Below are 25,748 nucleotides of genomic sequence, written 5' to 3' on the forward strand. Positions count from 1 at the left end.
TTCCACGTCACATTAAAGCAATTAATTTTATTCATCCAGTATCCACTAACTAATCACACATTGTTTTCCGTTTTGCTTTCCATGGAAACTGTTGTAATACTGCATGAACTTACACAAACTGCCATAGTTACCCACATCGTTAACACTATCCATGGTGCATGTGAATCTGCTATTATTAGATGTTGTTTTGTAATCTGCATGTAACAGAGGAGTTAAAAATTAAATGTAATAGTAGAACAAAAGGTTTTATACATTGTAACAGTTCTTTAAATTTTAATTGAAAGTGCTCGTGCTCATGCAGTCCACAATACAATTAGTAATAATGCCTACTTGATTAGACCTAACTATGTTTTATTGTTTTTCATGATTCAGTTATTGTTTTGTTGACGTATGTCACTTAAAAAAAAAAAATGTAAATATGTGTTTATGAATGCTTTCTGATTTTGGGAGTGTTCTTTGGACTTTGGTGCTAACTTTGGCTTCTATGAGCGGAGGTATATCTAGTTAACACTATTGCAATATCATTTTTATTCTTCACCAATCAGAATTTTTTAATAAATTGTGATTTTTGAATGTACTTTCTTAAAACAATGCTAACTGTAAATATTTTGTATTTGTCAAAAGTTTAATCGGTAATTTTCCTGAAAAAATACAAATTTAAATATTGTTTGAGTCATTTTAGACGTCTGTTATAGTTAGTCAAAGGGGTGAGAGCAAGTTTGTACTGTATAAGAATGAAACCTGGATATTTGTGAAATCTGTAGAGGAATTTTCTCAAATAAAAGAATTGCTTTTCAGTTGTGCTAATTTTGGTGTGGTTTGAAATAGAGGGTAATAAAAGTGCTAAAACCGATGGAAAACAGACTTTATCTCATTGGCCCATGCTCACATAAATTTGTGTTTCTCCGTTAGTTTTGAGTACATGATGCTTAAATAATATGACACATGAAAAATGTATCATTTGTTATTTTAACCCTTTTACTACTCCTTATTTACAACCCTTAAAAAAAATAGAGTAACTGTCAATTTTTGGGAAAAAAAATACTCCTCTTATCGATTTCACTAAGAATTGGGATGTGTTCTTATAAAGTTCAAGGTACATTGGATCTTGCCCCTCACACTATTAGCGGAGAGTTTGAGTTCTTTGTCGTAATTTGATAAGACGGTTTATATAAAATGGGTGGCTGTGTTTGCAGCAAGGAATGAGAGAGACTACAGGGCCAGGAGGTACTCAGGGACAGCATGTCCACATACTGCAACCCTCTGACAACCAAGCTGAAGGTAAGATTTCATTTACGTAGTCTTTAACACATAATTGAGTTAGTCTTGTCAAAACGGGAATATATGCTGTCGACATTTTCTTAGACAATGAAATTCCATCAGATGGCTGGCCTTCAATGCCGACAACTACGGACGTTTGGAAATAGAATAATATATATGTAATTATGGTTTCTTTCATTTCAAGATGAGTATCATAAGATCCGTATATCAATTGAAGATTTTGTATTGAGTCTAAGCCCTTCCTCACATGCAAATTCAACAGGTCTTGGTTGAACTCCACGGCTCTACATTGGTTTTTGCTTCTATTATCATTAGAAACAGGAATATCTCTGTCTTTAACAGATTTTTAATGCAGGGATTTTCCTAAGCTGGTGTAACTTCTCAGTGATTTTCATATCAAAAATGAACAAACGTATTTAAGATTGATTTTTCATAACTAGATATGTCCATAAATAATTCTATTTTCCTTTTTTTAAGAATTTCATACACCTATGACCAAACAATTAATTTACGTTAGTTATAAGAACTATTTGTCAACTAACTGTGTTATATTAAAGTAAGTTAGTAATTTTGGATTAAATTTTATCGTATTTTGTACGATTTAAATTAAATACTATCTTTGTCTCAGTAATATACAGTTTTCATAATTTTCGTGGTTAATGTTATTTTAGTAAAAATTAAAACTTTAGTTCAAGTAAAATCTCTTAAATTTTTGGAGGCACAAATTTTAATTTCTAAATTTTGTCTAATTCGACTCTGAAAGTGAAGTTTCTCACGATTCTTTATTAATACCTATGTCACATTTTATTGAGGCACTTTGTGCATGAGGTACAGTACCTGTAAATGTTGAAAAAAGAATGGACTCGGACAACTTAGTGTACTCTTTTAAATTTAAGTACACAGTCTACTTAGTTTTACTGCTAAACTCTTAAAATGGTTTCCTACACTCCATAGAGAGAGAATTCCATGTCCTTATAGCCTATACAAAGCAACATCAAAATCACAAGAAGCAAACACTATATCAGTATTTTTGTATTTTCCTCTATACAATTTTTCAGTTATAAAATGTATGGGTACATTCTGTTTACTTTGTATATTTTTTATTTTGTAAGTTTATGTATCACAAGTTCAGTACGGAAATATTTCCACACAGGGATTGTAGTACTAATTTCAGTGAACCGAGTTTCAGACGCTTGTCTACTGTTGTATCATACTTCTAAGTTGTACTTACCTCTTTCAGAAACGACTTACAATAAGTTGTTTTAAGTAGTGTTTTCTCTCGTAATTTGATAGTTTAATCAATACTCTTGATTGGTGTTTTTTCGATATTTTCAGCAGAAAGAGGTAGAAGTAGAAAAAAGAGAGACTTTTTTGGTACTATAAAAAAAAGACTGAGTAGATCGAAAATGCGCTCAAAGTCCATGGATCCAGGAGAGTATGATGAGTCGTCCAATTCGGACCCTTTAAATCGTTCGATTTCCGCAGACAGAGCCAGAGACCCCTCGGCACACTCAACAGGTCAGTTCCGGCAGACAAGATATGATTTGCTATTTTTTCCGGAATGCATAAATTTGTTTGCAAAACAAATTGGAATGCTTTTAACTCTCTACCAAATAATAGTGTAGATTTTGGACACCACCTCCCTTTTTAATGCATTTAAAGTTTCCTCCTGAAGTTCAATAATTTAATGTCTCTTCAAGCGTTATGTAATTTTACAAACATTCTAGAGTTAAGGGGAGAAATTCCTTCCAATTTTGGTATCTCTACCCTACTGAAGAGTTCAACTTTAACTAAAATGCTAAAGAGCGAGTTTTTCAATATCGAAGATTACTAGTAAGCAGGGCACATTTCTGTAGATGACCTTTTGTCAATGAGAGCTTGACAAGTAATTTTAAAAATCCTCCCTAAGAGAGGATGATAATATTCTTTGCTTAGGCAGGAAAAATTGGGACAACATGGATCTTTCTTTAAATAAGCTGGTGAGAAAGAGTTAAATTGATGATTTAAGTGGCAGCAACGTTCGCTTTATCAGGGATCGGTCCTCACTCACTCTCAATCTGCACACTCAAAAACATTTCCTATATCTGACACTTCATAAGGTCTGTTTGCAAACAACTTTCAGCTACTTGCATGAACTTAGACGGCACTGCAGGATAAAATAAAAGTTTTGTTAATTTGTGTACAAGGTAACTGTAAAAAAGGAATTTCCTCTTCACATAATTATGGCGTGATTCCATGGATGTGCAAGTATTTTTGAACCAGAACTGTTTCAAAACAAACTTTTCTTACATCACTCTCAACGCAAACGGAAAAGGAAAAATTGTGGAAAGATTAATGGAAAGGAATGATTGAAAGGGGAATGTATTCTCAATTCTAATGCTTATTATTTCATTCACAGAGTTCGTACTTGTGCAAAGTGTAAAGTGAGCCACACATAGCGCACTCGGTTCTGGTAGTCATCCCTTTTAACTCTTGTGGATCCCAGGCGAGATTCTTCTCTGCCGAGGTGTAAGATGACAACTTCTTAACTGCTCTGGAACTCAGCACTCGAAGTACCAGATTCCACAAGTAATCGTGCACGAGCAAGAAACAATTATTAGATAATGTTTCTAAACTGGAGGCAAGCCTAATGGCCAGTTGCTCTTTTGTGACAAGCAAACCGCTTATTCGCTCAATCCAAAATGTCTTTGGCATTCCGTATTTCGTATAGTTATGGCATCTCTGAATCAGTATCAAACCAATGTTCTGTTGCCAAAGCTAGACCTACAACTGATGAAACTGCTGAATAAAGACGCTTTATGCAATCGCCATTCATTCTTTGGTATATTTTAAACTTGACATTGGCAGTCATGATCAAAGTGTATATTGTTCTGATCTGCGATGCAAAGTGAAACAGAGTCCATTCACGCTATTGAAACATATTAGGATCCTTGAGTTCAAAATCGTCTTTCGAAATGTTAATGCTCTGTTCCTGTACTCTTCTTGCAGTCGTCTACTAAATAGGATGTTTTGGATTAGAAAGGCATTTCGAGTGCACACAATTGGCTCTTCATCACACCTTGAATTGGAAATTGATGTAACGGCCAGAAGCGATGCCTTTTACTTGTCATAACATATAAACTGGTGGAATTCAGTAAGAGTGTGCTTAATGCTTAGTTCACCATTAAGCACATTAGCAGTGTAAAAGCTGTGAGCACATCTTAGAGCAGCCGTAGCTTTTGTCAAACTCAAGCACAAATATAGAGCCAGTGAATCTAGACTTGGTAATCAAGCACAACACTCTTACGAAGACTTTCTAAACTAGAGTTAAAAAGGCAGATTTTCTTCTCATTTATTGGAGTGCCTTTTATTGTGTTCTCTACTAAGTGGTTTCAAAGCAATGATTACTTTTTATAGAGATCTTACACCTTTTTTTAGAGGGAGAGGTTTGATATAATTCGCTGGAGTGTAATTTAGAAGTGCTTGTGGCTCTTATATAGAAGTGATGTACTCAAATCATATACAGAGAATCCTCTTGAGTTCTGAATACTATGCTGAAAATCTTCATTGCTCAGGAGCTGACGTAAGTGTGGCTCTGGTCTAATTTTACGTTTTTCTTTTCCTATTTGTTGAGAATTTTAACAGCATTATCCTTGTTTGTTGTAAGAGGTAACCGCAATCCTAGATCCTTCATCCTCTTAATTAGTCAGATTCTCTGATATTGTTTTCCTCTCCTCTTTAGTGTGTGATTGCTATTCGTGTGCCCTAACGTACTAAAAAATTTAACTTATAAGTCTGAAAATCAATAAATTTAATTGTATGTGTAACCCTCAACAATGTAGTACATGGTGTATGTTATAACGAGTTTGTGTTTGATTTAGAGTTTTCTGTAGGGTTAGAATTTTTTAATTCAAATAGATAATGTTGTGTGTTATATGATGTGCAAACTATTAAAAATGTGCTTTTAGATAATTTTTACTAATGTAGTGTTTTTGTTCCTTGCCTTTGCTGTTCCTTTGCTTTAACACCATCACCTCACACATCTGGTAAGTAGAATACCACAAATTAATTAACTTTTTTCTTAAATAAGGTTTATTAATTAATTATATATCATTGTAAAATACTGTGTAAAAACCATTTAGTAAGAAAATTAAATTATAAAATATTATATGGGGTGTACAAAAGTCCCGCACAGGCTTGATAATTACCGAACGATTATAGGTAAAGCAATAAAATTTGGTACATAATTACTGCATATATAAATCTGCTTTTTTAAGTAACTACCACTCTTTTGTCATGTCAGGGGGATGGCCCACAAGAAGTTGAAGGAAATCTTAAATTAGAGCATAAGCCGAGTAGTACATCAAATTAAAGGTCTCTATTAATAGAGTGCAACGCCATAAATCCGACCTGATAAGGTTCACACCTTAAAAAATTACGCTGGTTTAAAGTTTGAAACATTTACAATGTAGGTCCTGTACTAAGTGGTGTAACATCCTTGTCTTGGCTCAAGTTGTGAAATTTTAACTTAGTAAATAAATACTGGACTTAAGAAATAGGTGCACCCAACAGGGATCACTTCTGGCTGGTTTATACCTACCAGTTGAACCCACCACTGGGCACAGCAAAAACCGATGTCCCACTTCAATCTGGGCAACCTTATGGATGTCCAGTAGTGGCACATCACTAACCGCAAATGTTGAGATTCTGGGGTTCATGGGCAATTCAATTCTAGTCTACTGTGGAAGACGACTGTTGGAGTTGGTGGGGTTTGTTCCCTTACCTCAGAGGTTCTTGTTAACCTCAACAAGGGTGTGCCACCCCCTGCCTACTTTGACTGGAGAGGCTGGTTCAGAGCTGGCCTCCCCTTCTTCCGGGATGACTTTGAGATGTAGTGCCCTAATTCTTCCTCATGGATCTCGATAGGAGGCGGCCTCTACTCCCTAACCTTACCCATTCTAAATATCCTATCACTCCGGAAACAGTGCAAAGGTTCTTACAGGACTAAGTGCAATTTATAAGCTTCTTGTCCTAAGAGAGCAAAAAAAAGAAATAGGTTTTAATTTAGTTATTGACTCTTCACATAAAATATTGTTCATTTAAAATAATGTACTTCTTGGGCTATGCTTATGTTAAAATGTTTTGCCGAACTCCTTGTAGACCATCCTCCATTGGATGTCGGTTTTTGCGGCATTGTGCTCTACTAATAGAGACCTTTAATTTGATGCACTACTCGACCTATGCTCTAATTTAAGATTTCCTTCAGACTCCTTTGCTATCCCCCTGACATGATAAAAAAGTGGTAGTTACTTCAAAAAGTAGATTTATAGGTGCAGTATTTATGTACCCAGTTTTATTGCTTTACCTGTAACCGGTATTGTCAAGCATGTGTTGAACTTTTTTTATTACACCCTGTATAATTCTGTAATGTATCTTTGTAATTAGATTGAAATTTAAACTAAAACTCATTGTGAAATTCATACAATTCAATACATTTCTTGACAAACATGTAATTTTCTGTGAATATCAAGTTAAGGTCCATTTCACCTTCCACATAGTGCAGTGTCTGAAATCTATAATTAATACATACGCGTATTGACATCTGGAATCCACGTTTCTTTCAAGAGATCCGTAAAAAGACTGTGACGAAGACTTTCAAAACGAACTCTATGCATCGTTTCGCCATTTTATGGGTGTAATGAGACAGGCGCCAACAGATTCCAGAAGTCAATCTGTAGCAGTGTCAGATTTTAAACACTGCCAGCCCTAAGCGGAAGGTGAAATGGAGCTTAACTCAATATTCGCTTGAATCGACCCCTTTTACTTTAGTTACGTTATGTATGTAATTTTCTTTTATAAGTTTATATTGTCAGTAATAGATTTTTAAGTATATGCTCAGAAATGTTTACATTTTTACTTGACTAATCATTATAAATAACAAAATACGATAATTTCAAGTTTCCATTATATAAGAATTGAATTACCATTTATTGCTTTAAAGAACTAGCAAATTCAACGTTGCTATTTTCTACTTCGACTTTGTTTATAAATGCTCGCCTCTCTTTCTTTAATTTTCAAGTCCTGTTTTTTTTCTTTGTCTTTATAGTTGATATAATTAGTATAATACGTATCTTTTTTATCCAACTTAACGTACAAAAAGATTCATGTATTTTTAAAATAGAATAAATTATTTTGATATAGTTATATAAAATATATAAATAATTTTTAAATGTTTTGTCTCATTATATCTATATCACAAACTAAGACAATCTTCGCCAAAATAAAATGAGCATCCATTTAAGTAATTATCAGTTCTTTTCTTCTTGGGAATTCATTGTGAAGAGATGATAACTTTCTGTCAGATTGTTGAGCGGGTTATTGTTCTTATAAATGTTGCTGCTTTTAAACTTTCTTTTCTAATATGTGTTTGTATACTTTAGTTATGGGTGAATTACTTCTCTGACTCACATACTCTTACATCATAACTGATTCATTTCGTTCAGAGAGGTAATAACAAGAACATATTTAAATTACACTAAATAATTGTAAATTATGGGGTGGTATCACTTTTTATTTTTATCACTCAAGGGACTGGAAAATTTCATTTCTGTCTGTCTGTCCACACAATATCTTGAGAACAAACTAACCTACGGACTTGAAATGTTCTATGATGCTTCATTTCTATGAAGCAACGTTAAGTTAGATTATGGCACATGTCACTCCATTGAATTTATTTTGGTGTTAACAAACGGTCTTGTGGGTAATCATGATGGCAACAAGAAAATTGCAGAATAATTAATTTTTAAAACAAACTGAGTACAACCATATGATATTTTAACATGACATAGTAACACATGTAGCCTAATGAAACGAACTGTAGACTTAAAATATGGTATGCAACCTCATCTAAGCCTGTCACACAACACATAACATAATGTGAATTTAAAATGTATTGGTAGACGTTCTTAACAAGTTGAAAATTACGTAGAAACATTATTTTTGTTGGTTCATTTCCATACTATTGTCTCAAGGTTTGCTTACAGCGCGTTCAACATTTTTCTCTGTTTCAGGTTATCTTTCAGTGCCGCCAAGAGAGGGCTCCACCAGGTCGTCTCTGAGCGAGGCGTCAGGCATTAGCGGAGCGTCCAACCGGACGTACATCAACGAGGCTTCCACATTGGTGCTGGAGACTATCGAAAACGGAATTAAAAAGTGAGTTAAACTTCAGGTTTTTCATCGAAAATCATTTTATCATTCATTTCAACATATTACATAAAATTTGTAATACAAATTCCAAAGGAATCAATATAACTTATGAGAGCAATCAGTTAAGATTGTAAAATTGTATAACATTGAGATGCAGTGATGTAACCAGGGGGTGGATGAGAGGGATAGAACCCCCTCCATCAAAATTTAAAAAAATCTGTAACAGGCATCCAACTTGTTTGAAATACTGGTGTAGTTAACTGTTTAAATTTGAAATAAACTAAGCTAATTTATTAAATTTAGGGGTTTTCAGATTTATTCCATACCTCTCCCCTAAAACCTAGCCACTTTTGGTTGGTAGTGGCTATAGTATAATTAAATTATTACTGATACACATGTTGCAAATAGTTAAATTTATGTTATGTAATTTTCTAATTGCTACTAGGTTGGCATCAAAACAGTTATTTACTAGAGTCAGAGTTGCCAACTGCACAGATATTATATGCAGGTTGCATGTTCAGTTATGAAACATTAAATTGAGTGTTGTAAAAGAATTACAAGAATTTTAAGTTCATTTTATGGAAAATATTTGCCATTGAGTGTGGACTGTCAATATTCTATCATTTTATATGTTCCAATTATGATGAAGTAATATATTTAATTCAGTGATTTTGAATTACTGCTTTGTGTACGATGGATTTACGGCATGTTTTGTTTTGTCTGTTTTAGGTATTATCTAGTTCCGCTGTCGATTGCGCAGAAAAGTAAATGGAAAAAGAAAGGAACCAAACTACACATATTCAACGATCACACCTTTATTGCCAAACACTTACCAGGGTAAGCATATCTAAAATAATTATCTAAATGTGTTTAAATGGTAAAACTTATTGGGTGAGAACGGTTATTTTGAGTTAGGAATATTGCCAAAATTGGAGTATAACAAGGATATCAAAAGTTAGGCAAAGTCTGCAGTCAATTATAGGTTTTTTCTCCTAACTATTGGTCAGTCACTTAACTCCAGAATCAAACCAACTTAAAATCCTCAGTGAAATAAAGCTATATGTTGTAACATGTTTATTAAAATTTAAAAAGAAATACATAACGCATGTTTTAAAACGGGTCAGTCTGAAAGAAACCTAATTAATTAAATAATACCTCCTTAACTTATATATGAATTTTTACAAGTTAAAAATGATTAACCAAAAAATTATATAATTATGTGAAAACTGTACGCTTGTTAACACATTGTATAGGTACCAAATCTGGTATTTAGTTCATGTTAATAACTTCAGGACATATAGCAGTATTTCAATAAGTTCTTGTTTTTATACCGTTCAATTTTTGTATTAATGTTCCTACCTTTTTGTGTTGTTTTTGCAAAAATAAATGCTTTAAATAACAAAACATTCCTAAATCCTGAAAGTTATAATGAAAAAACGTTATCTTTTAAGTGTTGCAGGTTTAATTTTGAAATTAAAGACATGTATAAGTACACGACTAACACACTGTAATGTATTTTTTAACTTGCTGATACGTATAAATAACAATATGTACGTTGTTTAGTTTCAGTAAAAAGCATGCAATTTAACTTTAAACAAAAATTTAAGTGCCATTATTATTACAATTTTTAAAATTCTGTGTTTGCATAGGATTCTGCATAAATGTACGGAAAGATGTTTTGTATCTAAAAACTTCCTTATTTCGTATCAGATATTTATGTAATAAGATAGCGTTGGTGTTTTAGGATAAAGTGTATGTGTTATAAAAATTTTCTTACTTTTTAAGATAGATTAACTTGTAGTTGTTGTAACATTTACCACAAAGATGAGCTATCATCTGTAAATCACAGGTAAGTCAGTTTTGTGGTTTTTTTTAACACGCTCCACTAACTTAAGACTCGGACCGAACGTCTCACCGAGCGGGCTGGCTGTGTTTTCCTTTGTAATTTCTCCAAGTTTAGACTAAACATTTATATTATAAATCTGAGTTGCAAACTGTCTCAAGTGTAGATAAAAGTAGCATCAATAAAATATCAGTATTTTAGGTTGTTTATGTGTTCAAAGTAATTTTTATGTGTTCTGAGGGGTAATTTTGAAGTTAAGATGAGAACTTTTTACTGTGAATTTTTTTGTTGATGGGAGTTTTGAGGTCAAGTATGCCCTAATTTCATGGTCAGTGAGTTTTGAATTTCTTTACCTGATTCAAATTTTTTTGTAAATACGATATTGAGCAATTTTGCTTGTAATGTATTGTTAAACATGTTCGACTTCATTTTTAAACAGCTTTATACAAACATTATAGATAACAAAAAAGTTCATTTTTTAGTTTGCTTTCTGGTAAATTTCTACTCTGTTCTGTAATTATGTTTCTGCCATAATTCTTTGCTCCGATCCAATAGTCTAATGAAAACATCTACACGTCAGTTCACTTCCATTTGTCCGTTATCTTGTTGTAAGCAATAATTCTTTGATTCTAATCGTATAATGCTAAATTCTTTTTTTTAGTAGCAAAGAAAACTTTACTGTTCAAGATGACGATCTCTGTACCTCAAACAATCATATGGAAGTTAACCCCTTGTGGAATTTATTATCAATATTTTATTAGCTTTATTTCTTTTCTTTTCCCTCTTCTTCAGTCGTACCAGTACTATACCATACTGAAACTATTGATGATTTTCATTAAAAGAAAATTTTAATTCAAGTAATTATGGAAAACCGAACACAATGTGAGGAAATATTTTTGTTGTATAGAAATAATTTACGTTGTGTATGAAAATATTTGAAACTCACACGATACGTAATGAAGGCCATGATCTCAAAACCCAACAACAGCAACGGTGATTAAACAATGGCGTAAGCAGGTGAAGTGAATGGCGAGTGTGTATTTCAGGGGAACGCAGTGTCAGGTGTGCAGCAAGGTCCTACCCCGCCGCCTAGGAAAGCAAGGGTACGAGTGCCGCGACTGTCAGCTCAAGTGCCACAAGATGTGCCACATCCGCGCGGACAACACTTGCCCGAGCTCTAACATCCAGAGTATAGAACTGTAAGTATTCAGAAATATAACATAGTGTCAGGTCAGGTTATGTTAGGTTAGGTCAGGTCAGGTCACGACACGTTAGGTTAGGACAGGTTATTGCACATATTTTGTTTAAGAATTTTTTAGGCTCAAATATCTTACAACATTTTTGAAAGAATATAAAACTGTAAAATGATTCAATTTACAAAAAGTCATAAAAGGGTATTCTATCGCATCTTTGTACCTTTTTAACCCTGGAGAACTCTGTTACTTTTTTAGATTCATCATAAAATAGTAAGGTACATTTTATTAGAGTATGCAACCTACACGAGGGTTTAACACTTTGACTATACTATATAGAGTTCTAGTTTTATATTTATACATTTTATCAGTCTCACGTAATTTATCTGCTGTAGCAAAACCATTAAAGATGTTACTAATAACTAATTAAAGACAGTTTAAAATGTATGGCTTTTCTATATTTTTTGTATTGTAATCAATATAAGACTATTTTTCACGTTACAATTGTTTAACTGTATTTTGTTTTCTCTTTGCTGGTCCCTTTTGCCTGTGCTGAGCGAATAAAACCTTGGGTAAGCAAAAGAACTGTGTGCTATTTGTAGTTTTCAGTCGTCCGTCACAGTCATGTACGTGTTCTACTAGACAGTCCAGCATGTATGTCTTTGTATGCAGTTTGTATTGTGTAGTTCATTAACAAAATCACAAATTTGTTTTGTAGCGATTTTGAACTGGTGGAATTTTTTATCACCTGTGTAACCATTGTTTGGTCAACTTTGCAAGCGAATGAGAGTGTTCACAACAAGCAAAAACTTGCAAGCGAGTAGGTGTGATCGCAACTTGCAAAGAGGAGTGTGCTTCAGTGCAATACAATAGCAAAATGGTCATTATTTTCGCAATAACTAATTAGACATCCAAATCAGTAATTTTTTAAACATTCAAAATATTTTTGCCATTTAAAATGTTTTTGGCAACACTATTGTATACAAATAGTTCCTGTTGCTGCATTTTCACACGCATCTTCCTGCAGTGTAATAGAGGTATCATAGGTATTTCCTTTTAAATAGCATACATAGCTCTCCTGGTAAGGTCATTGGGAGATATTACCATCTCCAGATCTATTTTCAAATAAGTTGAAAGGGCAGTGTGTTGAAACTTTGAAAATTTCATGATATACGGTCGAAACACTCTTAATATTTCAGTAGTCTCAATGGAATTATTTAAAGCCAATGTGGTGGAGTCCTATTATCCAAGACCATAGCTGTTTAGTGAGCTTCTAGATTGTGATATGATGGGAGCCCAATATTAGTTTTTTAAATATTTGTTTTAACATCAATATTATTTCAGTTTCCAAATTCATACAAGATTTCATAACAATCATACATAATAGTTTATATTGGATGGAAGCACAAATATCCAAACTCAGATTTAATATTAGGCTAAGTTCATAAAGGACACCCCTATTGCTTTGTACGGTCATATTAGCTTCCTACGTTCATTTACACACTTGGCTTTTCGTTCTTGGAAAGTATGTGTTTCCCTGTGTGAACCTGGTCGAAATACAATGTAGTCCTCGCTTTTTTATTCTTTTTCGCTGTATTCATCTATTCCTTGATCTTATTTTAGGCATTGTATCTATTTATCAGAGGTAGAGTACAATGAACGGACTCGGTTTTTATATTGATTATTGTAATCATTAATACATTATAGTCATAATAGTAATCATATTTTAAATTTAAATAATTAATTTAATATACATTGTGACAATATCATAAATAATAAAGGAACTAAAGTGATCAAACAAACAAATTAGAACAGGGAGTAGGAAAAACATAAATAATAACGAGATGATATCAGTCAACATCATAAACATAAAGTATCAGGTCAACTGTTATGGAATCAAGAGTCGATTATCAAATTTTGAATTTTCCTATTCCTAGTTTTATACTTATAAAAAAAAGGTGCCTGAAATAATAGTTTCACGCTTTTATATTTGTCCCTCATTTTCGCTTTCAGAGTCATGCATTCATACAAAAAAATGTTGTTAACAGTTTGAACTAATTACAGTTCTTACCATATTCCAATATTAAATATTATTAGTTATGTTTTAAAGCTTTACATTATTTAGAATGTTCTATACCAATTTGGCTGATTGTAAGTATTATTTTGCACATATTAAATATTACTGTGCATGCAATGCATTTTTATATCGTTTTGTATCTGTTTTGCATTTGCCTTAATCGTAGAAGACGAAAAATTTACCTAAATTTATGTATGTTTGGGTTTTTATAAGCGATATATAAATTGCTCGTACACCCCCAAATAAAAAAAAATGTTTTTATTTTATTAAAATACTATATTTTAAAATCCATTTATTATGCAATATAAATATTTGTCTAACAGTTTTAGAATCATGTTTGTCGGTTTAAGAATATGTCTCATGTTAAAGATACAGTTTATGTGCTTCCAAATGCCATTGGAGTTTTTGTCAAGTTTATGTAGTTTTGCATAAAGTATTTTTTGTCAAATTACTAGCAATAATATTAGAAAAACCAAAAAGAAATTTTGTTGCATTTGTAAATTATACTGTTAAAATGAGACTTTCCACAAAACTGAACAACCTGCGATAAGAGAGATCATATTTTTTAAATTTAGAACTGTTTCTATGAGATAAAATCAAGATGGCCGCCAGTACAGCTGGAACTAGATTTCATTGGGAGATTGTAGCAACACGATTGTCCCAAAATAACCAAACCGTTTTCATTAACATTTGTTCTGCTTTGAAATAATGTGCTTGATAAAAGTTATTAAAACTGTGCTTGCTATGTGTTTAATGTGGGAAAAAATAACTAAATTTACAATTTTTGCTTATTGTTATTGGAGTGTGGCTAACACACTCCAATGCTGAAAAGTTAGAGTTTGTTCATTCATTCATTTTGACATTCTGACATTTGACTGGGTATTGTTTAATTTCAAATATGTTAATCAACCCATTGTATGTTTTTTTATTGCACTGTAGTTGCATGCCAAGTATGGTGTCTATTGAATGATGATATGTTGGGAGGTATATAATTTCTGGGTTCCGAGAGAAGAAACTGTTGGAACTGGTCTTGCAGTGGTTAACATTCAAGTGACAATCACATTTACCTGCTACAGTTCAATCAGTGGTCTAGCCAGACGCTATCGCCATTAATTGCAGTATTTCATTTAATTTTTAGTTTGTCAAGTAGTACAAACAAGTTCCACTAATCCAGTATATTCAAAAGTAGGCCTGGTTTTACTGATGCGTTTGTGGTTGTCAAAAGTTATATTCCTTTTTTACATGAATATCTATTAATGTTGTGCTCAGTTCAGTCCTTAATAGTTAAAATGAAAACACAAACATAGTTTTGGGCTGAAAATATTCAGTTTTAACTTGAAAATAGTTAATATATGAACATTAGTTATCTAAACCACATTTATGAAACTCCTATTTCACAAACTATGTAAGGCAAGACTATTTTTTTCTTTTGTAATCAGCATTAGCTATTCCTATTATGTACAATACTGAGATATTGTAATAATACATTTTGTATTTATTTTTTATTATTATGAAATTACATTTAAAATAATGGCCTTATTAAAGAGGCGGAGTCAGGCTTGTCAAGTTCTCTCTACCACTTAACCTAAAATACCAACTATTAGAGTTAAATATAGCTTTATTACGAAAATTTTAAAACAGATAAAACGAAAAATTTGTGTTTTGCTCTAAAAATAAACAAGTTAACATTTTTTCTACCATCTCTACCTCCCCATGTTATGCGTTATTGCACCAAGTATTGCAGATTAGCAGGTCCAACCATTGTCACTGGTAAGATTTTTGGTTAATCCATAAAACTAATTAATATTCAGGGCTGAAATGGTCAAATCACAAAGCAGACACAATCAATTACGTTAAAACACTACAACATGTTAAAACACTTACATGGCCTATCACAAAAAATTACAAAAACTTCCCATTTATTTTTTCACCCATTTCTATTAACCTTTAGTTATTCATATTTAATTCATCAATATTGTATGGCACTAAAAACTGTACTAAACTGTCACGATCTAAGATGAAACGCAAGTCATTCCATCTTAGATCTGCAGGTGCCCGCCAGCTGTTGGCTCTGTAAGAATATAGATAGAGTTTTTTATGGGAAAATCTATCTATGAGCAGCTGACTATCATTAATTCTCGAATCCTTCAGTTTGGTACAGTGTTATTACTATACAATATCGATGCAGTACAATACAAACAACTAGAGGTTGGAAAATGGAATTAAATAAGAATTTTTTGTACTTTGCTAAAGTGGTGATAAATAAAGACACCAGTTAGATAACTTATTAGCGAATATGTGTCCTATCTCTAATCCAGATGGCAGAAGCAAGAAGCTAAAGTGAGATAAGTAATGATCGATCCCTGGAAATCTAACCAACTAGAAGTGTGAATGTTGAGTTTAGCTCCGTTCACCTTAGTGCACCATCTGGAATCTAACGCTGTCACAAAGTTGACTCCTGGAATCTGGAGTCATGATCGTCTGAAGAGATCCAAAAAAGTCAGCTATGAAGAAGCTCTAAATGAACTCTTTACATTGCTTCGACGTTAGAGACACCTAGACTGCAAAACATAGTGTAATCTAGTCAAAAATATGTTCTCATTTTCTCATCAGGTACACAATTGAGTCAGATTCCAGACGCTGCACTAAGAGGAAGGTGAACTGGAACTAAACTCAACATCGACATTGAATCAACCATTCCCACCGTAGGTTATCTAGTAGTATTACAACTAGATAGATTTGAATTTATATTCAATAAAAAATAAAGTGTATATAAAAGTCTTTAACACGTTTGTTCCGTTTACAGATGTGCGGACGCAAGTAGTCCTTACTCAGTGCGCCGCCTAATGCGGCAGACGCAACCTCAACGCTAGCAGCAGAGGCATCACGCACAGCCGTAGGTAGTGTTCTGTGTTGCCATTGTCACTGTTACCACATCAGAACTCTGACCATTCGAGCAGCAAAAGACACTTAGTGTTAATGTTATATCAGAATAGGCCATAACCAGTTGTACATCATCGATGAATGCGAAAATACCGAGTTTTACTTTATTTTGTTCTAATAACTGAATTATGTTTTTCGCAAGTACCAACATAAGATTTAATTAGTATAAGTTTGTACATATTCACATAAATAATGCTTTAAATTAGTTCTAAATATTACTTTATGGATTATATTTGAAAATATAATTTTAAAATCTCTTACGATTAGATAAGAGTTGTGTTAGATTTTTATTTATCATTTGTACACTAATGAGTTGAATTAAGTTTTAGTGATGCATTAATTTTATACATAAGCAAATTATAGATATGTATTAAAATACAAGGTAATCAATTACTTTAATATTTGCATGAGTGTTGTATTGAATATCTCTTCTCACATGGAAAGTGTTACGTCCATTCTAGAATTATGTGTAATTTTAATCAATCAATGTAAATAGACTAGGTAGTATTTTTTATTTTAATTAATTTTTTTATATTTTATACTGTTTTGTTTTAGTTTGTTGTAGTCTATTGCAGATTTTTATATGGATCAGTAATGTTTGTTACCTCTTTTTAGTTATATTTATTTGTAAAGTTTTTTCCACTTTGTGTAGTCATTTTTATGGTCTTCTGTCTAATCTAGTGAAATTATAAATCCGCACCGTAAGTGTCCGAACATGAGTACAAGTGATCATCAAATGTTATGTTTATTTACTATAAGATTCTTGATGTAAAAGAATGCAATCACTGTTGTTGTGGATATTTCAGTTATATACTAAGTAGCCTATCCTGCTCGGACGTCAGAGTTCTGATGTTGTCCAACGATGCTAAAATGTAATCAAAAGCGTGCTGCCATATTGAAAGTGAATTTCCAGTCTTGAAATGTTACCATTTATGTCTTGAGTACCTGATATAATCAACGAGCTGGCTACTCTCAAATCAAGGCATCTCCCGGGTGTTAAATAGTGATAAGATTTATTTTGGAGTATAAACAGTAAGGGATAACTGATTCACGTATAATAGTTGAAACAATTACAATACATAATTTTGTCCATACAGTTCAGCATTTCTATTTACTGTATATTTAGGAAAATTTTGTTTATTGTATTTGCAGAAATACAAGAAGATTTATGAGTTTAGTGTGATTTTTTAAATATAAACCATTTGAAATTAAATTCAATACAGTAACTGATATAAGATTTACAAAACTGGGTTTTAATGTTAGTCCGTTTTAACTAATTTAATTACAATTCACCAAGGTTCACCTGCACACCTGCAAGCCACCTCTTGAATTGTTATTGTATTAACAGGTCTGTCCTATGAAATAATCCAATATGGCTGACAGCAGCATTATGTACAGTCCTGTTATCTGCTCACATGTATCCGGACAGTCAACACATGTATACAAATTACTGTAGTGATTGTTGCCAAGTTTTTTTTAACGATAATTTAAGATAGGTAACTTCTTAAAGACAGTTGTTAAAGTTATGAGAGCTGTTCATTGAAGGATAACATTATCAATTGATTTGGTATTGTGTTGATTATTTTTTTCTTTTTCTTAATTTACCTACTCCCCCAACATACATTTTTTGTATACCTCTCACTGTTTATTATTGGATGTGACTGACGTTTAAGATACATGATTGCTAGATACACGGCTGCACCTTGTGTGAGAACTGCCATTATGGATTACAGGACAGTAGTATTATACTGAATTTCATCATTACATACATCAAAGGTGCAACACAGGTATAATATGTGCTTAATTTGAATGTGTACGTAATTATAACATTCAAGAAAAGTCAATTTTGGCATTTTCTGTTGTTGAAATATTTGCCTAGCTATTCGAAAAGGTCAACTTCACCAGATTTGGCCGAAGTGGAAAGCTTAGAATCTGTGCAGAGGTGGATCTTGTGCATGGCATAACTAACATATACGTTTTATTTTACAAATTAGATTTTAAGCAGCCGTTTAAGAATTAGAATGTACTTTCGCCTTACAAAGCTATTTTGCTCAATAAACAGTGATGTAAGCAGATACAAAATTTATGGTAGGTATTGCACTTTCGCTATTGATATTTAGAGGAATTAGATATAGATCAATAAATCCCAGTTTTTCATCGCTTTCCCAGTTAAATCAGCCTTCCATTACTGGAACTTCTTAAATAATTCTATTATGAGTAGTTTTGACTGCATATGCCAAGTACAATCTAATAAATAAAGTACATTTTCAGGCCTAACGTTTAGCATTTTCTGAATGAAATTTATTCGTACATGCGCTGTTATTTTGGTGTGATAATTTAAAGCAAGTAGAGAATATATTTACATTATTTTTTACACCTTTAAAAACACTCCTTGAAAAAGCTTGAAATAGTAACAATAGATTGAAAATTTGTTGCTGGTGTTGTGAGATTAAAGGCATGGAGACTTACTTTGTTTTCATTTAATATATTTTTTACTCTTTACGAAGTAATTGACTTTATCAGTATTTTAAAGCATATATTCAAAGAAAAGTCTAGACTAAACATTTTGAAATAATATATGTGATTAGCATTGTGCCTTGTTTTGTACATAACGCTAGCAGACCTTGTCACCACTTCAAGGTTTAATTCCTCAGCACAAGAGGCAACGTATTTTGGTGTTGAACGTAAATTCTCACTTCATTAGATTGTTTTTTCTTGCAAACTCTATCGAAAAAAATGCCTTATTCCAAGTTAATCAGTGTCCATGAAAAAGTTGCGGCCGAAGCACTTTGTAGTCTTTTTACTTTACGTGTAATTTTACTTAAAACTCTGTAAATAAACTTATAATCTGTTGGAGTTTTGTTTCTCATGTGATCACTTTGAATTTAAATTTGTAGTTTCATCAGAGACAATGTAATGAAGCAGTGGCTGTTCATGTTTCATTAAAGGCTTGTATTTGATGTTAGACTTTTAATATCAACAAATGTATTAATGTAATAAATAGTTTTACTCGATTTTCAGATTCTGTCAATTAAGTTGGGAGGAAGGGACTTTTGTTTGTTTAAACGTAAAAGTTGTATCTATGAGGGCCATTCAAATATAATCAGAAATTTGGTTTCCGCTGGTGGCATATTGATGGGCATTGGAGAAGGGATAGAAACAGTTCCAAAATGTGAGCCAGAAATTGTGAGCCAACCTTACCACACCACCGATAGAAACATAAATTACTGAATGTATATTTGAATGATTCTGAGTTACGTAAGTCTCAGTAGGCTAGAGCTAATATAGCTTTTAGTTCCTATACAAGTACTTACGAGGCAGGGACCATGGGCTTAGGCTTGGATTTATATTGGTTTCACGTTTCTAGTCTTCTTGGTTCTATCTTTATAAAGTAAGTGAAAACCCATGACACTCTTGTATTAGTTTCATTTTCGGTTGTGGTTTTTGTATGCCTGGTCTAGTCTTATTAACAAGTGATTATTTTGTGAAATATTGTTTGAACTCGTTCAGCACAATGTATTAAAGTTATGTTTAATTTTCAGTGTTTACTGATTTAATGGAAAGAATTGTGTAGTTAATTTGTACTGTAATGTAAAACTTAATTTTCAATGTACTTATGTTACGTAGAATGAACGTATCGCCTACGTACGTGTTAGGTTACGTAGGCCCATGACGTATGAATTGAACAGTGAGATTTTTTTAAGTGAAATTTTTAAGTAGGATGTTAAAGCGGTAGCTTTTTTAATGTTATTATATCACTATCACTAGCTTTATATGATTTTACTTACACAAATTGTGTTGAGTTATTTTTTATAACACTTGTTAATTTATTCGGTTGAGGACTGTTTTACACAGTCCAGCTCTGCATTACATGTCAATCTGTTAACCATAGCTTTATATAGCAATAGAGAAATAAACCAATTGGTTTTGTTGGGAGATGCTTTTTATTCCCTTGTCCTGTAAAATTTTTATTCTTGTCTGCCATGATATAATACAAAAGATTATTAACGAAATCCTATGGCAAAATATTATCCGAGCATAGCTTCAACTTTGGAAATGCATTAAAGGTGCCAAACGGCTGCTACACACACACACAAAACGCCTGGCAGCTCTAAGATGATACACATTGACCTCTAGTAGTGTTTATTTTAACTACTAAAAATCCTCAGTAGTGCTGTTAAATTGCTACTACATTCTGGCGGTCAACTAAGGAACTATCACGAAAGCACATGGTGAAGTTTTAGCTGGACATTAGAAACAGAACATTGTTATTTTCTTGTTCTTTCAATTGTGCTTTTGAAATTACTACTGTAATTCGTTTTATTTTATATTTTGATTGTGGTTCAGTCAGTATAGCAAGAATTATTTGTAATAATGATACGTTTATCAGTTTAAAATTTGTTCAGATACATTGTTGTGAATTTAGCCTTCAGCAGTCTAACTTTTCTGATGGATGTGGACTCAATTTATCAACTACAATTTGAGGTAATGGATCAGCAGATTATGGCGGGTAAACGAAGATGTTGCCGAAGTTGATCAAGATGGACAAAAAACATGATACATGTAGTGATGGCACTTTTGACAACTCGGCACTTAAAGGGTTAAACCATTTCAGAAATTTGAGAGCTTCCAATAACAGCAATATTGACTGAAAATCATGAGAGCAAACAAAATTTGTTTATGAATAACAACAGGTTTTTGGGCATTAAAAGTAGAATACTATGTTTCAAGGGTTTGATCTATCCTCTTTTTCAGGTTAAAGTTAATACGTAGGAAAACAAACACACTAATCAATTTATAGGGATGGACTCTTAAAGTCAAAAACTTAGATTATTACAAGTTTTGTAGTTTGCTTTTACTTTGAAGTCTGATGTTTGTGACACAGCTAATCCATGCCTGAATTATATTGAATTACAAATTGTTCTGATGTCAACTCACGTGACTGGCAAGTTTATTGATTTGTATTTGCTTTCCAACGTATTAAGTTCTTTGAAACCTGAAAAGGATAAGTTCCAATCCTCGAAACTCTGTGTTCTATTCCTGTAATATTTAACGATGGCGAATTTCTGAGATTCCTTATATCCTCTCAAATCAACCATCCTTAATATATATTTTTAACAAATAAATGCGAAATTATAAAATAAAACTAGGAAACAAATCTTGTTTGTTTAGTTTCAAACTTCTCCGCCAAGTGTTCATAGTAATATAACACTCTTTCGGGATAGTCTCATCAGAAACATTGTAACCTGCCAAAGAATCTTAGAATCCATTATTATTTAAAACATCCAAAATATCCTTAACAAATATTTTCAACTGTTATAATTGATAATGTGTTTATACTATACAATTTTGTTTAAGTGGCAAAAGCCTGATTTAATGTTCAGTAAACATTAAATCGCGAAAAGTACTTGCTCCGCTAGGACTCAAACCCTGGTCTCTCACACTGAATTACAAGTACTTTTTGTGATTCAATGTTTATTGAAAAGCCTTAAGTTTTATAACTAAGGAACATAACTAATTTTAAACATATAAATAACGCATCCAAATGCTTGTTAAGTGTTTCATGTGTATTTATCGGTATTTAGAAAAAATCAACCTTTTTTTATACTTTATCAAATATTTAAAAATAAATCACAAGAAACACTAAAAAGCGTTTGGATATGTACTCTTGAAAATGAGAGAACTCCCATAGCCCCTATGATCGAAAATAAGGCCGTAAAAGTGCCTGAGGTTTAACATTTTCCTTATGGGGGAAAACTCAAGGTCATTTCACTACAGCTAGACTCTAGTGATGGTCATGATTTCTAGTGAACTTCCAAGTTACTAGCACTATCTGGTGGTGTAGAGGAGAACTAACTGGAGTGAGTGAGATAACACATCCTAGCTGAACTACTGGCTGCGTCCTCGAACAAAACAGAATTGACTCTAGTGTGATTTTATTAGTGGAGACAAATCAATGATGCTGGAAGCTTTTGATACTGCTGCTTGGATTATCTTATGACTGATGTTTTCCCTGATCAACTATTATATTGTTATGCAAAAGAATATTATTAAATAAAAGACATGTTCAAATCCAAAAGACCAGCATAACCTAGATAGTGCATGAAAACATTCCACTTTCACCTTATTTAAGATGTATATTTTTAATTAAGTGACAAATATTGCAAGTCTATCATGATAAACAACTAGCAAAATCAGCACTTGAAGTGGCAGATTTAAACCATACAAAAATAAAAATTTAAAAAATTTTGGATTGATTATACTCTTCTCGGAGACATATAGGTTGACAATTTGATATGCCCATACGTAATTTTCAAAATCGAAGGCTGTAGTCTTTTTAGTGAAAGTACATAAGACATGAGTCCTATAATTTTAAAATAGAAGGAGGCGTATATTATTTTTAGGTACGTATTATATCAGGATTCATGGTTAAAAGGATCTGAGGTTAATAATAATCGTGATTGGCTCTTATATCCAGTTTTGCATTTATAGGAGCATTTTTGGTTTGAATGAATTATATCTTCGATGCTACAATTGAGTTTTCTTTGTTGCTCCGATCGAGAAAATATATACTGTACGTACAGAGGTCTCAAAAATCTACTTTGATCGAAAAGTAACTAATTCCGTCCCCTGTAATCAATCAACTTCCAAGATATTTCCAGTACCATAGTTTGCCTTGTTGTATAGATGAAGAAAATATTTATACATATGTAGGACTGAGAAGCCTAATAGAGTCAAAACTTGCATATTCCGGTTATAAATTAAATTCTGGTCTGCTTTATTTCTGGTGCAGTTTGCCTTGTTGCACTGATCAAGAAAATATATACTACATACATAGAAATATACCTGTCTCAGAAACGAACCTTGAAAAAGTGCCTTCAAATTTGTTTTCAAAAGGCTGTAACTTTAAAACTATTGTGGTGGATTTTTTTTCTTTTTGGCAAAAAATAACATCATATGAAAAACATGCAAAATGACAACAATAGCAATTTTTATGCAATTATTTTTATATTAAACATTGATATATACTAAAAAAACAAAATAAACCATTTGTGTGAGAGAATTTTTCTGTTCTTTTCACATAATAAACCATGTACCATAATATTTCCCCACAATTTTTAAAACTATATATCTCGTAATAAATTTTAGGTCTTTGTAGTTAAACCTCAACTAAGCACATTTCAATAATTTGAATGTTGTTTTTTTTTCTTTCATTTTCATGAGGGCTTTGTCAAGATAATGACATCCCTTCCCACTTCACATACGTAGATGTATTGTAATTTCTTGAGTTGAGCTCTTTCCAAATATCGCTGAAAGATGAAAGATTTAAAGTTGACTATTAGTTTGAACAAATTAAAGATATGCAACGTGAAAACAACTAAGAACTCATCGTGTTGCTAAGAGTACATTTTGAATACTGAAATCATAGCAAGTAATAAGGAGTATTGACAAAGTACTCTACTGTTTTGGTCTTGCTTTATCTTGCATGCCTTATCTCAAATGGACATGGACTCCAGATTCCAGGAGTCAAGTCTGTCACAGTGTCTGATCTCAAACCCTGCACTAAGTGGAAGGAGTAGTTGAGCAAACTCAACATTCACTTATTAGTTTGAAATTTTAGCACAAGTGTTGTATTTTAAAACCCAGTTATTTAAATATTGTGAAAGGATATTTTATAATTTTTCTATACAAATCGGGATTTATTTTAAATCCTAGTTATTTAAATATTGTGAAAGAATATTTTATAATTTTTCTATACATATCAGGATTTATTTGTCTATTAAGTATTGACAATATTAACAGAAAATACAATTAGTTTACTATTTACAGCATTGACTATGTTGTATGTCTTCAAGATTTTCAACCTTGAAATGTTGAACAATAGCTCTCAATTTTAAAATACCCCTGCATGCTTTTTTGTCTTAAATATTATGAAACCAAAATAGGCATCAGAGATTATTCTGACTGCATAAATAATAAACTAATGCAACAGTGTGCCAAATGACCCAACAGATCATACATCGAAAGTCTTTACTTTCAGATCAACAGATCAAAACTGACTGAAAAGACAACTTTACTGCCCATGAACTTCGGACCCAAAAATCAACAAAGTTCTTACCAAAGCCAAGAGTAACCTATGTACCAAGTTTCAAGTCTCTAACCCAAGAATTATTGCACAGACAGACAGACAAGACAATTTTTGAGCACAATTCATGTTTTGTTAAAGCAAAACAGGTTCATACAATCATCACAAGTTTCAATTCTTTTCTGTTAGTGATACAATTAACATATTTTTGTGTAAATAAACACATACAGACAGACAGTCAGAAAATTATAGGTTTTAGAACATATTATGTTCAGCCATGTGAACGTTTTGGTCATTTTTTGTGCATATTAAACCCTAAATATTTTAACAGCTGGTGTGTATCCTGAACACCGTGTTTTAATTCTTGAAGAAATTATAAAAAAAATAGCCTCAAGGATACAAATTATTTATTCAAACAGACTTTAAATTGTTAATTGCTTTAATCCTTCTTAGTTATTTTAAAATTATATGCAATTCATGTATCTTATTAGGTGATGTCACGAATTTGGATTTCTCTTCATAAACGTACCTGTTAACAAAGTAGTCATGTAATGTATTTTATTTACGAGTTTTAAATTAAATGCAAGACAAGTGTCTGCACATTTTACGCTTATATATACTGCAGTGGTTGTGTAGGTTGTGTAAACAGCTGATTTCACAAGCTTTAAAATTATGTACATGACTCAACTTTTGTTCCATTTCAAATTTTGAGATTCAAGCAAATGACTTTCAGTTTCTGGCAAACGTAGTGTATACATTAATGCTGTTAAACATATTTGTGTTGCACAACTTATCTATGGTTTAAAAAGTATAAGAATATTAACTGCTACGCAAGTAATAGCTTTTAAAAAGGTTTATGCACGGGTAAATGTCTCAGTATTGCCGGAATAATCCACATTGTATTGCCCACTTCTTATACAACCAAGGTTTATCCTGACTGATAATTCATTTATAGCTCTTACAACGGGTTCGAAATTCCTCTCTGTTTATCGCATTCCACTACTGATACAAATGCGACCTTGGTTGTTGGTTGGTGGGCGCGTTCCTTATCTTTATCAGTCATGCAAGCATTGACAACCGCAGGAATGGTCGTCGAGTTGAGGTTATGTTCGAAGTGGCACAGACGACCGTTTTCACCGC

At 32.4% G+C, this 25,748-nt stretch overlaps 1 protein-coding gene across 21 annotated transcripts in view; it reads left to right on the forward strand.

Annotated features, from left to right (window-relative positions):
- LOC124364163 overlaps nt 1-20,458 on the forward strand; it is a 125,173-nt gene extending 104,715 nt beyond the window's left edge. For 5 of the 21 annotated variants that reach the window (XM_046819419.1, XM_046819417.1, XM_046819424.1 and 2 more), the window contains 6 exons: nt 1,197-1,281; nt 2,617-2,799; nt 8,331-8,472; nt 9,196-9,303; nt 11,356-11,508; nt 16,386-20,458. In XM_046819419.1, the coding sequence (XP_046675375.1) occupies nt 1,197-1,281; nt 2,617-2,799; nt 8,331-8,472; nt 9,196-9,303; nt 11,356-11,508; nt 16,386-16,452 (738 nt within the window). In that variant the 3' untranslated portion in view covers nt 16,453-20,458. Of the gene's footprint in view, nt 1-1,196; nt 1,282-2,616; nt 2,800-8,330; nt 8,473-9,195; nt 9,304-11,355; nt 11,513-12,038; nt 12,129-16,385 lie in introns of those variants that run through there. The other 16 variants (XM_046819420.1, XM_046819418.1, XM_046819425.1 and 13 more) reach the window with 7 other exon arrangements.
- Nucleotides 20,459-25,748: the final 5,290 nt, after the last annotated feature.

Source organism: Homalodisca vitripennis, chromosome 6 (assembly GCF_021130785.1).
Source record: "Homalodisca vitripennis isolate AUS2020 chromosome 6, UT_GWSS_2.1, whole genome shotgun sequence".
NCBI classification, from domain to species: domain Eukaryota; kingdom Metazoa; phylum Arthropoda; class Insecta; order Hemiptera; family Cicadellidae; genus Homalodisca; species Homalodisca vitripennis.